Consider the following 16,002-nt stretch of genomic DNA (forward strand, 5'->3'; position numbering starts at 1 on the left):
GCTATTATGTTGATATTTTTTCAATAGATCTATAATATATTGTATCATATTATTTTTAATACTAATTCAAAATACTAACCTTTTCGAGTACTTTAAGTATGTTTTTTAAAAATACTTGTAATATTATCAGGTTATTTACGATATATTTACTAAAATACAATTATTTGAGCATGTTTTTAATAGCAATATGGGTATTATATAAGGATGTTTTCAATGAATTTAAAACATACTTATTCAAATTTGATAACATTGTCTAGGTATGTCAATTATTATTGCTTTTATCAAAATTATGATATATTTTTTATATAATATGTCTATTTATATTATGGAATTTAATAAAATATGTATGTGATTATTAGTAATTATATTAACGACTAGTACTAAGAAAAAAAAAACTCGGCATGTTTCATTTTTATTATTAATTATTTTATCAAACACGTATACATTTAATGATATGTATATTAAATATCATTGTGACATACTCTCAAATTTCTACCCTATTATGTATCTTTGCAATGTAAGTTGATTCAAATGTAAACAAATGAATCTATAAAGGAAATATAAATAATAACAAGATTTGAAATAAGATATAAGACTTTTATTACTATAAAATAAACTGCATATATACATATTTTTTATGAATACAATTAACAAACAAATTTATAATGCCCATGAGCGTAGGTATGTATATTGTCTTCGAGTATAATCCTCTTATCATCATAGTTATTATAAGTTAATTTGTTGGATTTAATGGTCTTGAGCTGGTGTTTGAATGAACGTATGGAGACATTTTGATGGTAAACGTCTAAATCACTGTCATCAAACAGGCACTTCTTATGGTCATCGAATGTCATGTAATTCTTGACCACGTGCCCACGGATTCCCTTGGCTTTGATCTTCTCCTTGCCTTGTAGAATATATGCGTATGATTTTGCCCGTAACGCACAAAACTCTGTCATAACGAGTCCATCCGTCTCGTCGGAAAACAAACCTGGGATCTTTTTCCTCTCGGCAATGTAACACGGATGGTCTTTCGGGAGATTTGCTGTGTCCATCCGTTCTAGCAAATTGACGTTATTTGCCAAGTCCTGGTAAAAGTCGTCCGTAATAATATGGTACACCAGTGAATCTAAAAACTTAATGTTAGTCAGTATAAGAAAATAAAGTTGGTTTTAAAATATTTACCTGTATCTGTATACATGAGTTCTATTTTTTTACCATAATGTTTTTGCATGACATCGTAATGATACTCATACATAAGAGTTTTACTTATTTCAAGTACCGCAAAACCTATAATAAACAAATAATCAATTAATTTGGAATTAATAACATTAAAATATAATATTTGTGGTGTGTGTGTGTGTGTGTGTGTGTGTAATAGTTACCTATATATATTGGCTTATCAAATTTAATTTCCTTATTCTCTAGCGATACAGCTGCTAGATTCTCGTTATAAGTTGTACAGTGCTTAAACGTTGACTTATTTATAAGTTTCTGCAAACACTTTTCACTGGATACTAACTTAATTTTTATACGTTGGCGTACATTTTCCATCGTCTTGCCTGGAAAATCATAAGAAAATGTTATGAAAAATGAAAAATGATCATTTATAATAACATACCAAATACTGCATTGTTCATTAATTTAAAAAAATCTTTCTCGAAATCATTTGTGGCCTTCTTGCGTAACTCAGTGTTCAGGTTGATGTAATCAGCCAACCATTCCGACTGATTAAACTCAATGACTCTATGTACCTTTAAATATTATAATGTTAAAAATATCTTCATCGCAGAATTGTTGTAAAATAACGCTTACTTTATCTACTTTAAGGCCGTTTTTAATAGCTTGCTGTAGATTACGGTAGTGAACAATATAATTTTTCTTGGACTCTAATGTTGCCATTAGTTTTTTCACTTTTGAACCAGTAGGTATACCGTTCTGTGGTAGAAAAGGCAAGTCGTTGTGTTTATCATGTAATTCTCGCGGATAGGATATATCCACCTCGTATATCCTTCCTATGGGTGAAGTATCAGTCAAATTGTTCAGTTTGTCGAGTGTTGGTTCAACCCATTTGAACCCACCGTATGGCATGTATTGTGACATGGCCCATCCATATAAGTTATTGCCTTAAATTAAGAAAAATATATTTAACTGAATAAATTAAAATTACAAAAAACTTACAGTCTTGGTATATCAACCATGATTTTGGATTTGCCTGGTCATAATCTGGAGTCTTTTTGTGGTTCGCTTTGGCGTATCTCATACTTGCTTGCGTGAGACCACCACGTATACCTAAAATAAATCATATATTATTAAATAATAACATTATATTATAAAATATTATATCATTACCTTTTTCGATCATCAGCAACATATCATAGTCATGAAGTAGTTCGAGCTTCATTGAAGTATGTTTCAACATCGCATCAAAAGAAAAGCCTGGACAAGTATAGTAGAACGCCGGGTCCAGGCTATAAGTTGTCAAACAAAGGTCTCGGAAGTTCTCGAACACATCAGCTAACAGCATGATGTCGATTTTAAGATACAGATCTGAATACTCTCCAAGCGTATGACAGTTGAAATGGTTCCAAACAGTCTTTGCAAATTTATATTCCTCATCCTTAATGTGTTCTTCTGTTAATGTACTGTAAAAATCTGTTTTCTTCGGCAGATGTGTTTCCTTCAGTTTGCTCCAGCCATCCGTATACTCATAAGGGTAAACACCTTTACGAGTAACGAGTGGCATGTCTTCGATTGGAAAATGTTTTCTCGTCTCTCTGAACTTCTCCAAGTCTGGTGTTATTAAATTGTTGGCTAAATTTGATAAACTGGAGGACATAAATCTAAATGTATCTATAAAGCGGATTGTGAAGGAGTTGTTGATATATTTCGAAAACGAAATAAATTTCTCCTCGCTGTTTGGTATTACAGAAATTGTGTTTGTATCATATCCAAGCTCAGTTACCAAAAAGTGTGCATCATAGTTGGTTAAATTGTGAAAGAAAACCGGTACAAAATTTGGTTGTTGAAGCTTGAGATTACATGAATTACATAAACTTTGTCTAAATTTTCCCGATAGATGGCAATGATCAGCTACTTTATGGTTTTCTTTGGAAAATTCCTTTTTACATAAATTACATGCTTTACATAATTCATGTATGCATCGCTGTTCCGGTGTCATTATAATTGGTGTGTTGGTTTTGAGCAGTTTGTATATTTTTTCTGCTATTTCCACAATACTTTGTACAAAATGTTTTGCTACCTCTTTATTTTGATTACTTCCGCGGTATATAACTGGCGATGTTGGTATTTCAAATTCTTCAAGCAGTTCTTTCGGTATGTGATCATCTGCCTTTATGAAAAAACCATAACTCATAGGCTCGTGATTTTGAATTACAGTTGTATTTTTTCCTTTTTTCTCGTTACATTTAACTAGAAGCGCCTCGAAGTCAGCATATATAACTATGGGGTGGCGTTGTGTTTTGTTCCATGCACTAAACTCCAACATTGAACCGGGCTCAGGCATCTGAGGTAGGATAGGTTTATGCGATCCGCATATCAATTTATGCTGATCAAGTGCTGCTTGTCCGCATAGCGTATTTTTCCGGGGTCGAGTGTCAAATGATGTGAAGCACCGTTTGCAAAAAATGATACTATCATGATGAGCAGTTTTCTGTGAGCGTATTAGTCGTGAGAAATTTGATATATATGTGTAGTGGCTTTTATCACCGTTGGTAATTAATAGTAGATCGAAATGATCTTTTTTTTCTTCATCCGCAACTTTAAGTGGGAAAATAATATGTTTTTTATTCTTTTCTTTTTTTAATCCAAATACATTGACAGACGTGTTCATGTTATTTTTCTCAAATTTTTTTATTTCTGTGATGGGTGTCGGGAATGTTAAACCATCGAAATTATATTTGTCCTCGAGCGATGTATAATTTTCAGCCACTTGATTTTTGGCCTTACCCGAAACGTATCTTGATAAGATTGCCCACTTGAAGCACTGTTGGTCTGAGTTTTGTGGATTGATAACAGCTTTTTTATTCTTAATGTAATTTGGTAACGGAATGAACGATGAGCCACCCATAGGTGTATATTTATATACACCTAATAACAAGCCGTCTATGGCTTCCAAAGTAAATCCACTTCCTTTAGATGTATAAACATCTTCTTCGGTCAATAATTTTGCGAACGCTTGTTCTACTATTGACTCAATATCCGTATTCATAAACATTTCTTTAGCTGAAGTTTTAAACGCACGGTTCTCAGCTGAATTCTCTACGTTTGGCCGGCTGTACGTTGCTTCCAGTTTCAGGTTGAATTTAATTGGATGTTTTGTCGACGATGATTTAAGTAATTGAATTAAGTCTTTTTTCGATGATACTAAAAATGCGCTGAAGTTGTTCAAATTATCTGTATTTTTCTTATAATACCAAATGATTTTATTAGAGAGCGATGAACCAGTCTTAACAAAACCGGGGGTTTTAACGATAGTCATGCGTGTTTTTTTAGCATTTACTGCTTCGTTCGAATTTTCCTCATGTACACGCTTAAGATCATTGCGATTTGAAGCCGAAGGAACTGAAATAAAATAAATAATTTACTATTGTATTGATAAACATTATAGAAAATATGTGTGTAAAGATAAAATGGTTATAAATAAATTTTTTTTTTTCAGTAAAATTTTATAAAGAAACATTAGGAATTTAAAAAATTTTAGTGATATGTTTAACATATTATAGAAAATACGATTTTTAAAAATATATATTAATAAAAGGAGATAGTTGTGAAGCTATATGTAATATAAATATATTATGCAGGCATCTCAAACATCCTGTCAGATGCCCTTCACCCAGACAATATACGACAAATAATAACCTTTATTACTAAGTCCAACCTTATAAATAGTATATAATATGTAACTTATACCATGTAAATATTTTAGAGTTAAACCCATTGTTGCCAATGGCCATAGTTGCCGAGGCTTAATTCAAATAAAAAATAAAAAATAAAAAATAAATTATATATGTAAAAGCAAAAACAAAAATGATATAGAGCTCTCGGTTATAGCAGTAATACCTACACATGCTGGCGTTCGTAATAATAGTAATAACTAATTATAACTTTAAATATGTTTATTTGAAATATTATCAGATTATTTTAGATATATACGTACTATTGTACACTATGAAATAATAGTACTAGTAGGTAAATATGTATATATGAGAGATGTTCATAATATTATTTTATTATATATATATATATTTATATTATTGTTATATCATAGGAGGTGAATAAACATATGAATGATATATTTACCATTATAATCGTAAATATGTTCAGCTGGTTTAAAGAAATCTTGAATTTCTCGCTTGGTTATGGTTGGTTCTTGTTGAATTACAATGCTTGAGCCTAGAAATGATATTAATAGTTAAATAATTTAAAATAATATTATATTTAGATAGTGTAATGAAACTAAGTTTTACTAAGATACACTTAGTCGTCTTGTTTACAAATATATTAAATTGTTAAATACTTACGATGTTTTTCTTTCCTATGTCTGATGAGGTTATCTCTCCGTGTGAATATTTCTGAGCATATACTGCACGAAATTTTATTAGGTACATCATGCAACTTGGTATGTCTGTGTAGATTTTTAATCAATGTAAATGTTTTATCACATACACTACACGAGAACATGATTAGGTATGATTAGGAATGAAGAATACTATACACGACTTGACTCTTCAACGAATAGATATGTAATGAATTATAGACAAATATCTTGTACTTTAAATAACAGTGTGAAATAGTTTTATCTAAGCGAATTATTGACGCATGAGCTAATATCAAACTAGTGGTGGAAAAATGAACTACGGCGCTTGCTTAAGAAAAATAAATAATTAAATTTTTATAATATTTGTAAAATATTTGAATACACTTAAAAACACTTTAGAACTCAGACGACAAAACACAACAATACACATAGACGGTAATACACGGACTGGCTTCGTTTTACTTAATGCACTACTTTTTGTCTTGTAATCATCGACAATACTCAGATATGTCTCTATAGGTGTGTAGACGGTTAATGAGGTAAAGGCGTGAGAAAGGGTGGTATGGATAGAATGGAATGTGTGTACTTGTAACTATGTGCGAATTTGTGTGTGTGTGTGGCATGAACGAACAATGGTGGTGGCGGCGGTGGTGGCGGTGGTGTCATTGTGGACTAATGTCTCCTATATGGTATCGTGTATATTTTCATACGTAAAATACCACAAAGGATCAATATAATAGTATACCAGAATATTATATTTAAAAAAAATTTCATAAGGGGAAATAAAAGGGGAAGTAATGTGGGAAGGGGAAAAATATGTGTTGGTCACGTGTAGGATCTGGCGGCGTGTGATGAATTTATGTATGTTGCGGGTTGCCTATATTGCTTAATTATTGTCGGTTTCGGAGGAGCTTGGGAGGAGCATGTACTACGAATTGCCTATACAGAGGAGCCTATGCTTTTACATGTAAAATTTAAGGGGGAGGAGCTCCAGAATGCCCCAAAACATACTACTAACTTGACTAACTCACTGGACAGTGGACACTGACTGATAAACGTTGAGCCTGAACAATGATAGATCGAGGCTTGCAATTTACACGTTACATTCGTACCACAAATTTAGTGTGCAATAAGAAAGCATTTTAAAGATAAAAAAGGTTCGCGGGCCGCTAGTTGCCCACCCCTGGCAATGTGCATAGAGCAAGAAAATGTGAAATTGGGAAAATACAAGTTATAAAATAATTATTTATAGGTAATATTAAGTATCTATACGTTATTATAACGGTTACGGCTAGTACATCTTCAGTTCCTATTCAGTAACTTTGATTTGTGGGACTGTGCGACAATGGAAATCGTTAAATCCAATCAAGGGGACGATAAAATTTGCTTAAATGGTTATACTTATGTACACCAAAAGGACTGTAAGTTTTTCAAAAGATGGAGGTGTGCAAAATATAGTTTATTTAAATGTTTAGCTATTTTAAAAACATCGCTTCAAAATAGTAATCCAAGGGAGATCCATGAACACAATCATTCTGCCGATAAAAATGGTAAGATTTAACATATACCTAATATATAATATTATGTTAGTAATTATTACTAATTACTAATTACTATATAGGGCTAGGATTTTGATGCAAAGGCATATTTTTTTCTGGTAACGTTGCTTTGTTAGTATAAAATGTGTTTTGGGTGCGTTACTGGTTATTTTAAACTAATCTTTTTTTTGCATGTTTTTGCATTTATTAACAAAATGAACCTTAAATGCATTTTAGGCCATTTTTTGACAATTTTAGTGCATTTTCTTAGTTTATAGAGCATTTTTTCCAATTTCATTCATATAAAAATGAACGAAAATTGTTGCGATTAACATTTAACTTTCTGCAAACTGCCGACGGCGACGGTAGGAATCATAAATAATAGATATATTATTGTCGATAACAGTTTTATCATAGGTTTCGATAAGTACCTATTACTGAATTAGTAACCAATTAGTACGTCCAGAACTAAATAAGTAACAAATACTACAGTAACAATACTATAAAAATAAAAAAGCGGGCAAGTGGGTACCGCTCTGCTGTACATTAGGTGCTGTGTGGAAAAAATTTTCATAAACACAGAAAATTTCTATGGTCAATAAATAACTAAAAAAAAGTCAAAATTGTTTGAAAATTTAACTGTATATATATAATACTGACATAAACATTTGGTGAAAATTTCAAGTATTTACAGTGATTAGTTTTTGAATTACAACCATATAAAAAAATCGATTTGGTCGAAAACTGGTATTGCGTAAAATTTCCCGTTTTTCCGTCATTTTTTTTTTGTTTTTCTCGATTTTTTTGAAAACTGTTGGAAAATCTAAAACAATATATACGATTTTTTTTCAATTTTTAAACTATAATAAACATAATTTAAATGCATTTTATAGTGCATTTCTTATAAAATATTATGGTAAATTCCTAAACATGATATAGTTTTATAAGCTCATATAGTTAACTTATAAACAAAACTTCATATTTATTAAAAAATTAAAATGTTTTAAATGTAATTGTATAATTGTATATAAAAATTTAAATTTTAAAATGCGATTATTTTTATTATTTATAGCTATAGCTGCCATAAAAGTTAAACAAGAAATAAAAAATAAAGCTTTATCCTCAAATGATACACCCGGCCAAATGTTTTCGGAGGTAATCGGGAATCTGGATGTCGATGTTTTAGCTGAATTACCCAAGGAAGAATATTTAAAACGTAGTATTAGATATCATCGAAGTGTTCATGATCCGAACGAACCTCAAAATATCAAAGAAATTGTTATTGATGGTATACATTTTTTTTTAAAACTATCTTAATTAGGAAATAAAATCATATACTTAGCAAATTATATCTATTTTATTATAGGTGAATGGGCATTAATAGGTAATAATAGACTATTATTGAGGGATAATGGTCCAGAGGCATCTGAAAGGATAATTATATTTGCAACAGATGAACACTTGCAACTGCTTTCAGAATCAGATACTTGGTATTTAGACGGGAATTTCGGACTGTCTCTAAAGTATTTCCTACAGTTATATGTAATACGGGTAAAAAAAAATAGTGTATTTGTAACTTCAACTTACTGTATTTTACAAAGGAAAACTAAAAATACATACGTAGAAATGTTTCAAATTATAATGGATGAATGTGCTGAACAAAATTTATACCCTGACCCCAAATGTTTACATCTCGATTTTGAAAGCGCAGTTATTGAAGCAGCTAAAGAAGTAATTGGTGTCCATATTGATATAAAAGGCTGCTTTTATCACTTATGTCAATCGACGTTCAGAAAAGTACAAGAATTGGGCTTTGCTACAAAATACCATAAGGATGAAGAGTTTCGAAAACAATGTGGAATGATAGATGCACTTGCATTCCTTCCATTGCACCTCGTAGAAGATGGAATGAAATATTTAAAAAATAGTTTACCTGAAAATCTTATGGATTTATTAGATTATTTTGATTCGTATTATGTAAATGGCAAGTATCGAAGAATTGGAAACGACGAAAATAACATGAGGTTTCGAAAACTGCCACCAATGTTCCCACCAGCTGTGTGGAATGTAAATAAAACCACCCTCAATGACTGCCACAGAACTAACAACATCGTTGAAGGATGGAATAATAAGTTTTCCAAACTAGTTGGTCAAAAACATCCTACAATATGGAAACTTATTAGGAAAATTAAAAACGAAATTGACGCCGATCGAGCACAGTTAGCATTGGATGCTTTAGGTGAACCAAGACGTACAAAAAGAGGACAAAATCAAACAATAAATATCCGCTTGAAAGAGTTGGTTATAAGACAAAGTGAAGATAAATTAAGCATTGGAGACTTTTTGACAGCTGTGTCGAACAATATAAGAAAACGAACCGATTGAACCGTATCTGACTGTAATTATATATATTTATTTTACTATTAGATTACTATAGAATCTGACTATAATTATTTATATCTTTTTTTTGATTATTAATAACTATTAACTAACTAATATTATATTTATTATTATTATTATTTTCTTTTTTTACTATCGAATATACTCTAATATACTAATTAGTAATTACTAATTAGGTATATTATTATAATTATGTAATTTTTTAAATAGTTGCTTTGAGGATTTTTTTTCTGTTTAATTAATTCTGTTCATTAATATTTATGTATTTATTTATACATTTATATTTTATTATTTTATATTTTTTTCATACTAAGTACAACTTTGAATTTTTAAATATAAATTTTGTAAATGCATATTTGTTGCATATATTAATGATTTTTACTACATATTTGTTGCGTATTTTAATGATATATGTTAATTAATAATATAGGTATATAAAGATAATATTATTATTTTTATTACTATAATTTAAATACTAAATAGTTGCTTTGGGGATTTTTTTTCTGGGGATTTTATTTACCGGGGATTTCTTTTCCGGGATTCTTAAATTTAGTACAGTATTTACAATAATATATTATAAAACATAATGCAAGTATTAGACAATTACATCTGCGAACTATCACCATGTAAAATTGGAAACATGGCTAACTGATCATTAATAGGTAAAGCTAGACATTTGCATTTTATTTCTAATATTGGCCAAATTTTGAGATTAGATTCTAAATCTCCAACTAGCCAACAATCAATCATCGAAGAATTACATGGTGTTCTATAAATGTTTGTATACTTGCAATATTTTTTCCCTAAAACTGTCATACACCTAAGAACTTTATCAAATGCAATATTGCTGATAACTATGATAGTTTTATTGTTTAACATGTAATAATTATTAGGGCTACTAATATGTACACAGATATTATTGATTTTAGCTTCTTTATATTGTTTATCAACATCAGAAGTATCAATAACTGGACCTTCTGAATGTTTTTTAGTGTACTCATTTACTAATAATAAGGGGCCAACAGGGTTTATAATATTATTGGATTCCTCAATGTATCTCCTATGGAGTTGTTGAAGAGGTTTATCAGATTTCCGCAACTGTCGGTTCAATAATCTAAGCTTATTTTCAAAAGGAAAAGCGCTAAATTCATCCAAAGTCCCTAATAATTTGGCGTCATTTACAATATGCAGCAATCCATGCACATTATGAGAAACATATTGCTTCCCATATAAGATTATAAATGTATTAATAAAATGTTGTAACAGTTCTTGGGCATAATCAGAATATTTTTGCAAAAGACTCTTACTACATAAAATTCGCACTGCCACATGGATAGTCATAATATGATCCATAACTTGTGGATGTAAAATATCTTTTAGTATTACTGGACAGGTATATAATAGGAACTGTCTCAATTCTGTGGCTTTCCATTTACTAATAAATTCAATATTTTGGGGTTTTCGAGCAAAGTCATTAGTAATATGATGTTTTTTTGATAATAATTTTTAAGTCAACAATAATATTTTAGAATGAGGTAAACGTACAAATCTGCAATCTGGTTTGCCTTCTAACCACAATTTAATAATCTTCTTAAGAACACCCATGCATATTAAATGCATATAATCCAAAGATGTTCGAGTAATAGGTTGTTTAAAATTTGGAATACTTAGTAAAATTGAATGTCCCTGGTGAAAGTCCTCATACTCATATCTTATGAATGCCTCGTCAGTTCTTAAAATATTATTTTTAGTTTCTGGAAAACATATGTGACCATTTAAAAACTCACCTTCTTGAGTACATTTGGTGCAACTAAAATAACTTGTGTGACCCTTTATTTTGAGAAGAAAAGATTTAGCCGGAGCATCACAAATATTGCTATGGATATACACTTTATACATTTTGTCATCAAATAAAAATCCATTGTTAACAATATCTATCATTTCATCCACAAAATCTTGAAAAAAAATATTAGAATCGTTTGGTTTAGTAAGACCATGATAAACATCTATTACAAATATGTATGAACTCCCAGCTAAACAGCCCAAAATTGGCCATAATTGACTGTTACTACTATCAGATAATGGCAAGCCATCAGTTGATATTTTTAGGCCAATATTTGAATTATGACAAGAAGAAAATGTTAAAATTGCCTTTTGCATTGCTTCTCTTAAGCCAACTCGTAAGCCAAAATGGCAATAATTTCCGGGCTCTACACTTTTAATTACCGAAGTTCTAGGAGTCTTTAATAATGTTCTAGAGTCTTTAGGAAGCAATTTACCACATTCTTCATCTCTAAGAATCATTAGTAATCCATCTAAAGCATTTAATTTAACTTTATATTTTACTGCCCAAGTTTTCAGTTTCTCATCAAAAGATTCAGATTCACCCTTGGAGTTATCTATAGCTATGTAATTGTTAAAATTTTCTGGAAAAGATGAATCTGTAGATGTGGAATTTTGCAAATTATCAGATATTAAATTATGACTTACATCCAAGTTACTATAATTATAGTCAACATCTTCAGTAAAGCTAGTGGTATTCCTACATTTGGTAACGGATTTATCGTGAAAATAGTCTTGATGACTATTAGGAATTACAGCTGGTTCATGAGGACTAGTATTCGGCAGATGTGTAGCCAGATCTTCATCTGAACTATTATCATCGTCTAGTAGAGCTGCATTTAAGTCAGTAGCTATCCTACGCCTAAATGTTCTTTGACTAACACAACTTATATCTTTTGTTTTCCGTTTTGACATTTTGTGTAGTTATCTGAATATATACAATAATTATACTACAAAATATACTATATTTGTATAAAAATATAGTGTACAATTTCAACTATACCTATATAATAATATATATATATATATATACAATAATATTATACTATTACAATTTATATATTTGTAATTTCTATTTTATAGGCGAATCATTTCTAGACATCTAAAATAATATGTATACTGTATAATATAGCGACGATCCTACGGATATAGTATAGTATATATATATATATATATATATATATATATATATATATATAGTATCGCTTCACCCGCGATGACCCGTGCAGGCTGAGCAAGCGGACCTAGGTGAACGCTCGCCGTTATTATTTATATTTAATAGTTATATAATATTATAATGTTTTAGTTATTATATGTAAAGTTTAAGAACATACCTTGTATAAATATTGCAGTATATCTACGCTAATTATTGGTTCCACGTGTTCATAGAGTATGTTCAAGAGTTCATGTTTTGCGTTGCGTACTCCGGCCGTGACGGGAATTTCCGCGCGGTCAACGATGAAACAAATGTCTGAATGATGACGCGTGATCGGAAAATGACAATACTATATTATGTACAAATTGTCCAATAGTGTATAATAATCAATAAACGATTAACGAAATAACGAATAAAATATAATATGATGCGAACACTGAAAACACTTATTGTGGCGCGGTGTATTGCAGAATTCGCACATGTATAAAATAATTACGTCGTTGTAGTGAAAATTACAAAAATACAAAATCAAGGATTATGGCGTAGTATTGGTGCAATAATATTTCTACTGTGAGGTTCGACTGTCCAAGGATAAAATCAAATTGATATATAAAATTATAAATATATATAAATTGATATTTTTAATAGGTACGACGAGCGATCTACGAGACTACGAATCTACGATTTACGAAGTACACACTACACACACACTAACACTAACGAGTAACGAATGACGATTGACGAAAGACGACTATACCCGATACCGTATTACCGACTTACCGTGTGCAGTGTTGCCAATTTAGCGGAAAATCCGCTAGACCTAGTAGTGTATTAATATTGATTTGTAATGGGTAAAAAAAATAAACTTCAATATACCCAAAAGTTTAGGCACGAGTGGACAAGTGATAGTAAACTGAAAGATTGGATTGAAGAAGTTTTATTAGACAACACAATGGCAAGATGTAAATATTGCAAATCGTCATTCAACGCAAAGTACTCTGATCTTATTGCCCACAGTCTTAGTAAAAAACATCTAAAATGTTCGGAACCGTTTTCAAGTGTTCGCCAGCACAAATTGCCGTTCCTTCGTTCAACTCCCCGTGGGTTACAGACATCTGTTGCAGAAGGAGCTATGAGCCTGTACGTAGCATGTCACTCTGCAATAAGATCAGTAGATCATCTCTCTGATATGAATAAAATTATATAATGCTGATAATATCAAGTTGCACCGAACGAAATGTAGTGGAGTTATTCAAAATATTATGTATCCACACTTTCGAGATATATTAAAAACTGATATTGGTGATAGTCCATATAGTGTGTTGGTGGATGAATCGACTGATATTTCAGTTTCTAAGAAGTTGGGTATTTGTATTATATATTTTTCCAAAAGTCAGCAATGTAGTGTTTCGACATTTTTAACGCTTGAGGTATTAGAAGCTGGAAATGCAGAAAGCATTATACAAGGTTTAAAGTCGGCACTTCAACTTTATAATTTAGATATTCAAAAACTCAGAGGAATTGGTTGTGACAATGCCTCTGTAATGGTTGGACAACATAATGGTGTTTATGCTATACTATCTAAAGAGGTTAAACACCTAATACTTGTCCGTTGTGTCTGCCATTCCATACAGTTAGCTGTATCTGCTACAGCATCAGAAGTGTTACCTGATCATTTGGAATATTTGTTTTCAGAAACATACAGCTGGTTTTGTAAATCTTCTCAGCGACAACTAAGTTACCATAAGTTATACCATACAATAAATGATGGCATTGACCCTTTAAAAATTGTAAGAGTTTCTACAACTAGATGGCTTTCAATAGAAGTAGCAGTATCAAGAATCCTGGACCAATGGTCAGAACTCAAACAGCATTTTCAAATAGCCGGTTCAATCGAAAAATGTTATAAAGCTAAGACTTTGTACAATATGTATTGTGATACTAACAATGAAGCATTGCTTATATTTTTAAAGCCTGTGTTAGCCGAAGCTCAATATGTTAACAAGATGTTTCAATCTAACTCTGCAGACCCAGTTAAACTGCTAAATGATCTAGTACTTCTTATAAAGTCATTAGCCGGGTTAGTAAGTACACCTGGGAGTAATATAGACATCTTAAACAGTAGTTTAAAAGACAATTTACATCCAAGGCCATACTTGGGTCAAGCTTTTGAAGAAAAAATAAAAAAATTGAGGACAAATAATTGTATGTCGGTTGAAAATGAAAAGAAAATTAGAGGCATATGTGTGACGTTTGTAATTTCTTTAGTCGATCAACTTAAAAAAAGATTACCTGACAACATTGAAACCCTTAAAAATATTTCTCTAATCAGTCCGACTAATTGTTTAAGTGCACAAAAAGGATCACTGACTCCATTAGCGAAACTCATGAATGTACCACATTCTAACTTAAGCAAAATAGAAATACAGTGGAATAAACTACATCTTATAGAATGGACAAATACAAATAGTACAAAAGATTTTTGGAAAGAAGTTGGACAATATAAAGACTCTAGTGGTGAAAATCCATTTTTTGAACTGATTAATCTAACAAAATGTTTACTGGTATTACCATTATCTAATGGTGAAGTAGAGCGATCCTTCAGTCAGTTGAATATTGTCAAAAATTGTCATCGCAATAGAATGTGTCATGACATGACTAATGCAATACTGACCATACGGAGTGGACTACGCCGTGTACAAAAATGTTGTCATAATTATGTGATACCAATAAATGTTCTAGAGCAAATAGGTAAATTAAATATAAAACTATTATACTTCTCTAGCCTAATCTTAATTGTTTTTTATATATTTATTTAGGAACGTTAGAAGCTTATAAACCACTAAATTCTAGCCATGTACATCAAAACATAGAACCAGAACCAGAAGAAATGGTATTTGAATTGGATGATCCAGATGATCCGGAAGAAACAGAAAATCATTACCCTATTATATCTATACCAGAATATTAAATTATTCATTTGATTAAGAGGACTAATTTTATATATTTAACAGAGCTTATATTATTTTTTGTTATTTTTCAAATATTTTTCATGTTATTATTTTTATATTATCTAACAGTCAAAGAGTATAGACTTGTTTCAAATATTATTAATATTCTTATTACACCAAAATTTGTTGTATTTTACATTATTATTTATTAACTACCTAGTCAAGGTTATGTAAGACACTAAGACTATTTCAATCTTTATTATTAATTTTAAGTAAGTATACCTACTGTATACAATGTTTTTCATTTGTTTGTTCATTGTTCTGTAGTAAGTAGTACTAGGAGATCCTATTTAGTATTTAATGTATTTTATTATGTTATTATTTTTATATTATCTAACAGTCAAAGAGTATAAGACTTGTTTCAATTTTCAAATATTATTAATATTCTTATTACACCAAAATTTGTTGTATTTTACATTATTTATTTGTTAATGATATACAACTATAATACAAGACTTTCCTAAAGTTATGTCAACTAAAAATTAAAATGTTAAT

At 30.4% G+C, this 16,002-nt stretch overlaps 3 protein-coding genes across 4 annotated transcripts; 2 read left to right on the plus strand and 1 right to left on the minus strand.

The window, feature by feature from the left end:
* Nucleotides 1-576: 576 nt before the first annotated feature.
* LOC149061731 (uncharacterized) lies at nucleotides 577-6,095 on the minus strand. Of its 2 annotated transcripts, none has more exons than XM_089215825.1 (9): nucleotides 5,544-6,095; nucleotides 5,323-5,415; nucleotides 2,353-4,584; nucleotides 2,182-2,292; nucleotides 1,816-2,126; nucleotides 1,622-1,754; nucleotides 1,386-1,562; nucleotides 1,186-1,290; nucleotides 577-1,129 (listed from the first exon to the last, which is right to left on the minus strand). In XM_089215825.1, the coding sequence occupies exons 1-9, from the start codon at nucleotides 5,701-5,703 to the stop codon at nucleotides 648-650; spliced, it is 3,804 nt and encodes a 1,267-aa protein (XP_089071951.1). In that variant the 5' UTR covers nucleotides 5,704-6,095; the 3' UTR covers nucleotides 577-647. The 2 variants fall into 2 exon arrangements, with proteins under 2 accessions (XP_089071951.1, XP_089071952.1); XM_089215826.1 differs by having other exon boundaries at nucleotides 926-1,136; nucleotides 5,544-6,094.
* Nucleotides 6,096-6,905: 810 nt separating this feature from the next.
* On the plus strand, nucleotides 6,906-9,630 carry LOC149061732 (uncharacterized). Its single transcript, XM_089215091.1, has 3 exons — nucleotides 6,906-6,981; nucleotides 8,171-8,386; nucleotides 8,465-9,630. The coding sequence occupies exons 1-3, from the start codon at nucleotides 6,906-6,908 to the stop codon at nucleotides 9,481-9,483; spliced, it is 1,311 nt and encodes a 436-aa protein (XP_089071217.1). The 3' UTR covers nucleotides 9,484-9,630.
* Nucleotides 9,631-13,758: 4,128 nt separating this feature from the next.
* Nucleotides 13,759-15,507, plus strand: LOC149061733 (uncharacterized). The gene is made up of 2 exons (XM_089215092.1): nucleotides 13,759-15,247; nucleotides 15,316-15,507. Exons 1-2 carry the CDS (start codon nucleotides 13,759-13,761, stop codon nucleotides 15,465-15,467), a joined length of 1,641 nt encoding a protein of 546 aa, XP_089071218.1. The 3' UTR covers nucleotides 15,468-15,507.
* The last annotated feature ends 495 nt before the right edge of the window (nucleotides 15,508-16,002 follow it).

This window comes from Diuraphis noxia, unplaced genomic scaffold, assembly GCF_037042655.1.
Source record: "Diuraphis noxia isolate RWA-SAM2 unplaced genomic scaffold, SU_Dnox_SAM2 contig0001, whole genome shotgun sequence".
Taxonomy (NCBI): Eukaryota; Metazoa; Arthropoda; class Insecta; order Hemiptera; family Aphididae; genus Diuraphis; species Diuraphis noxia.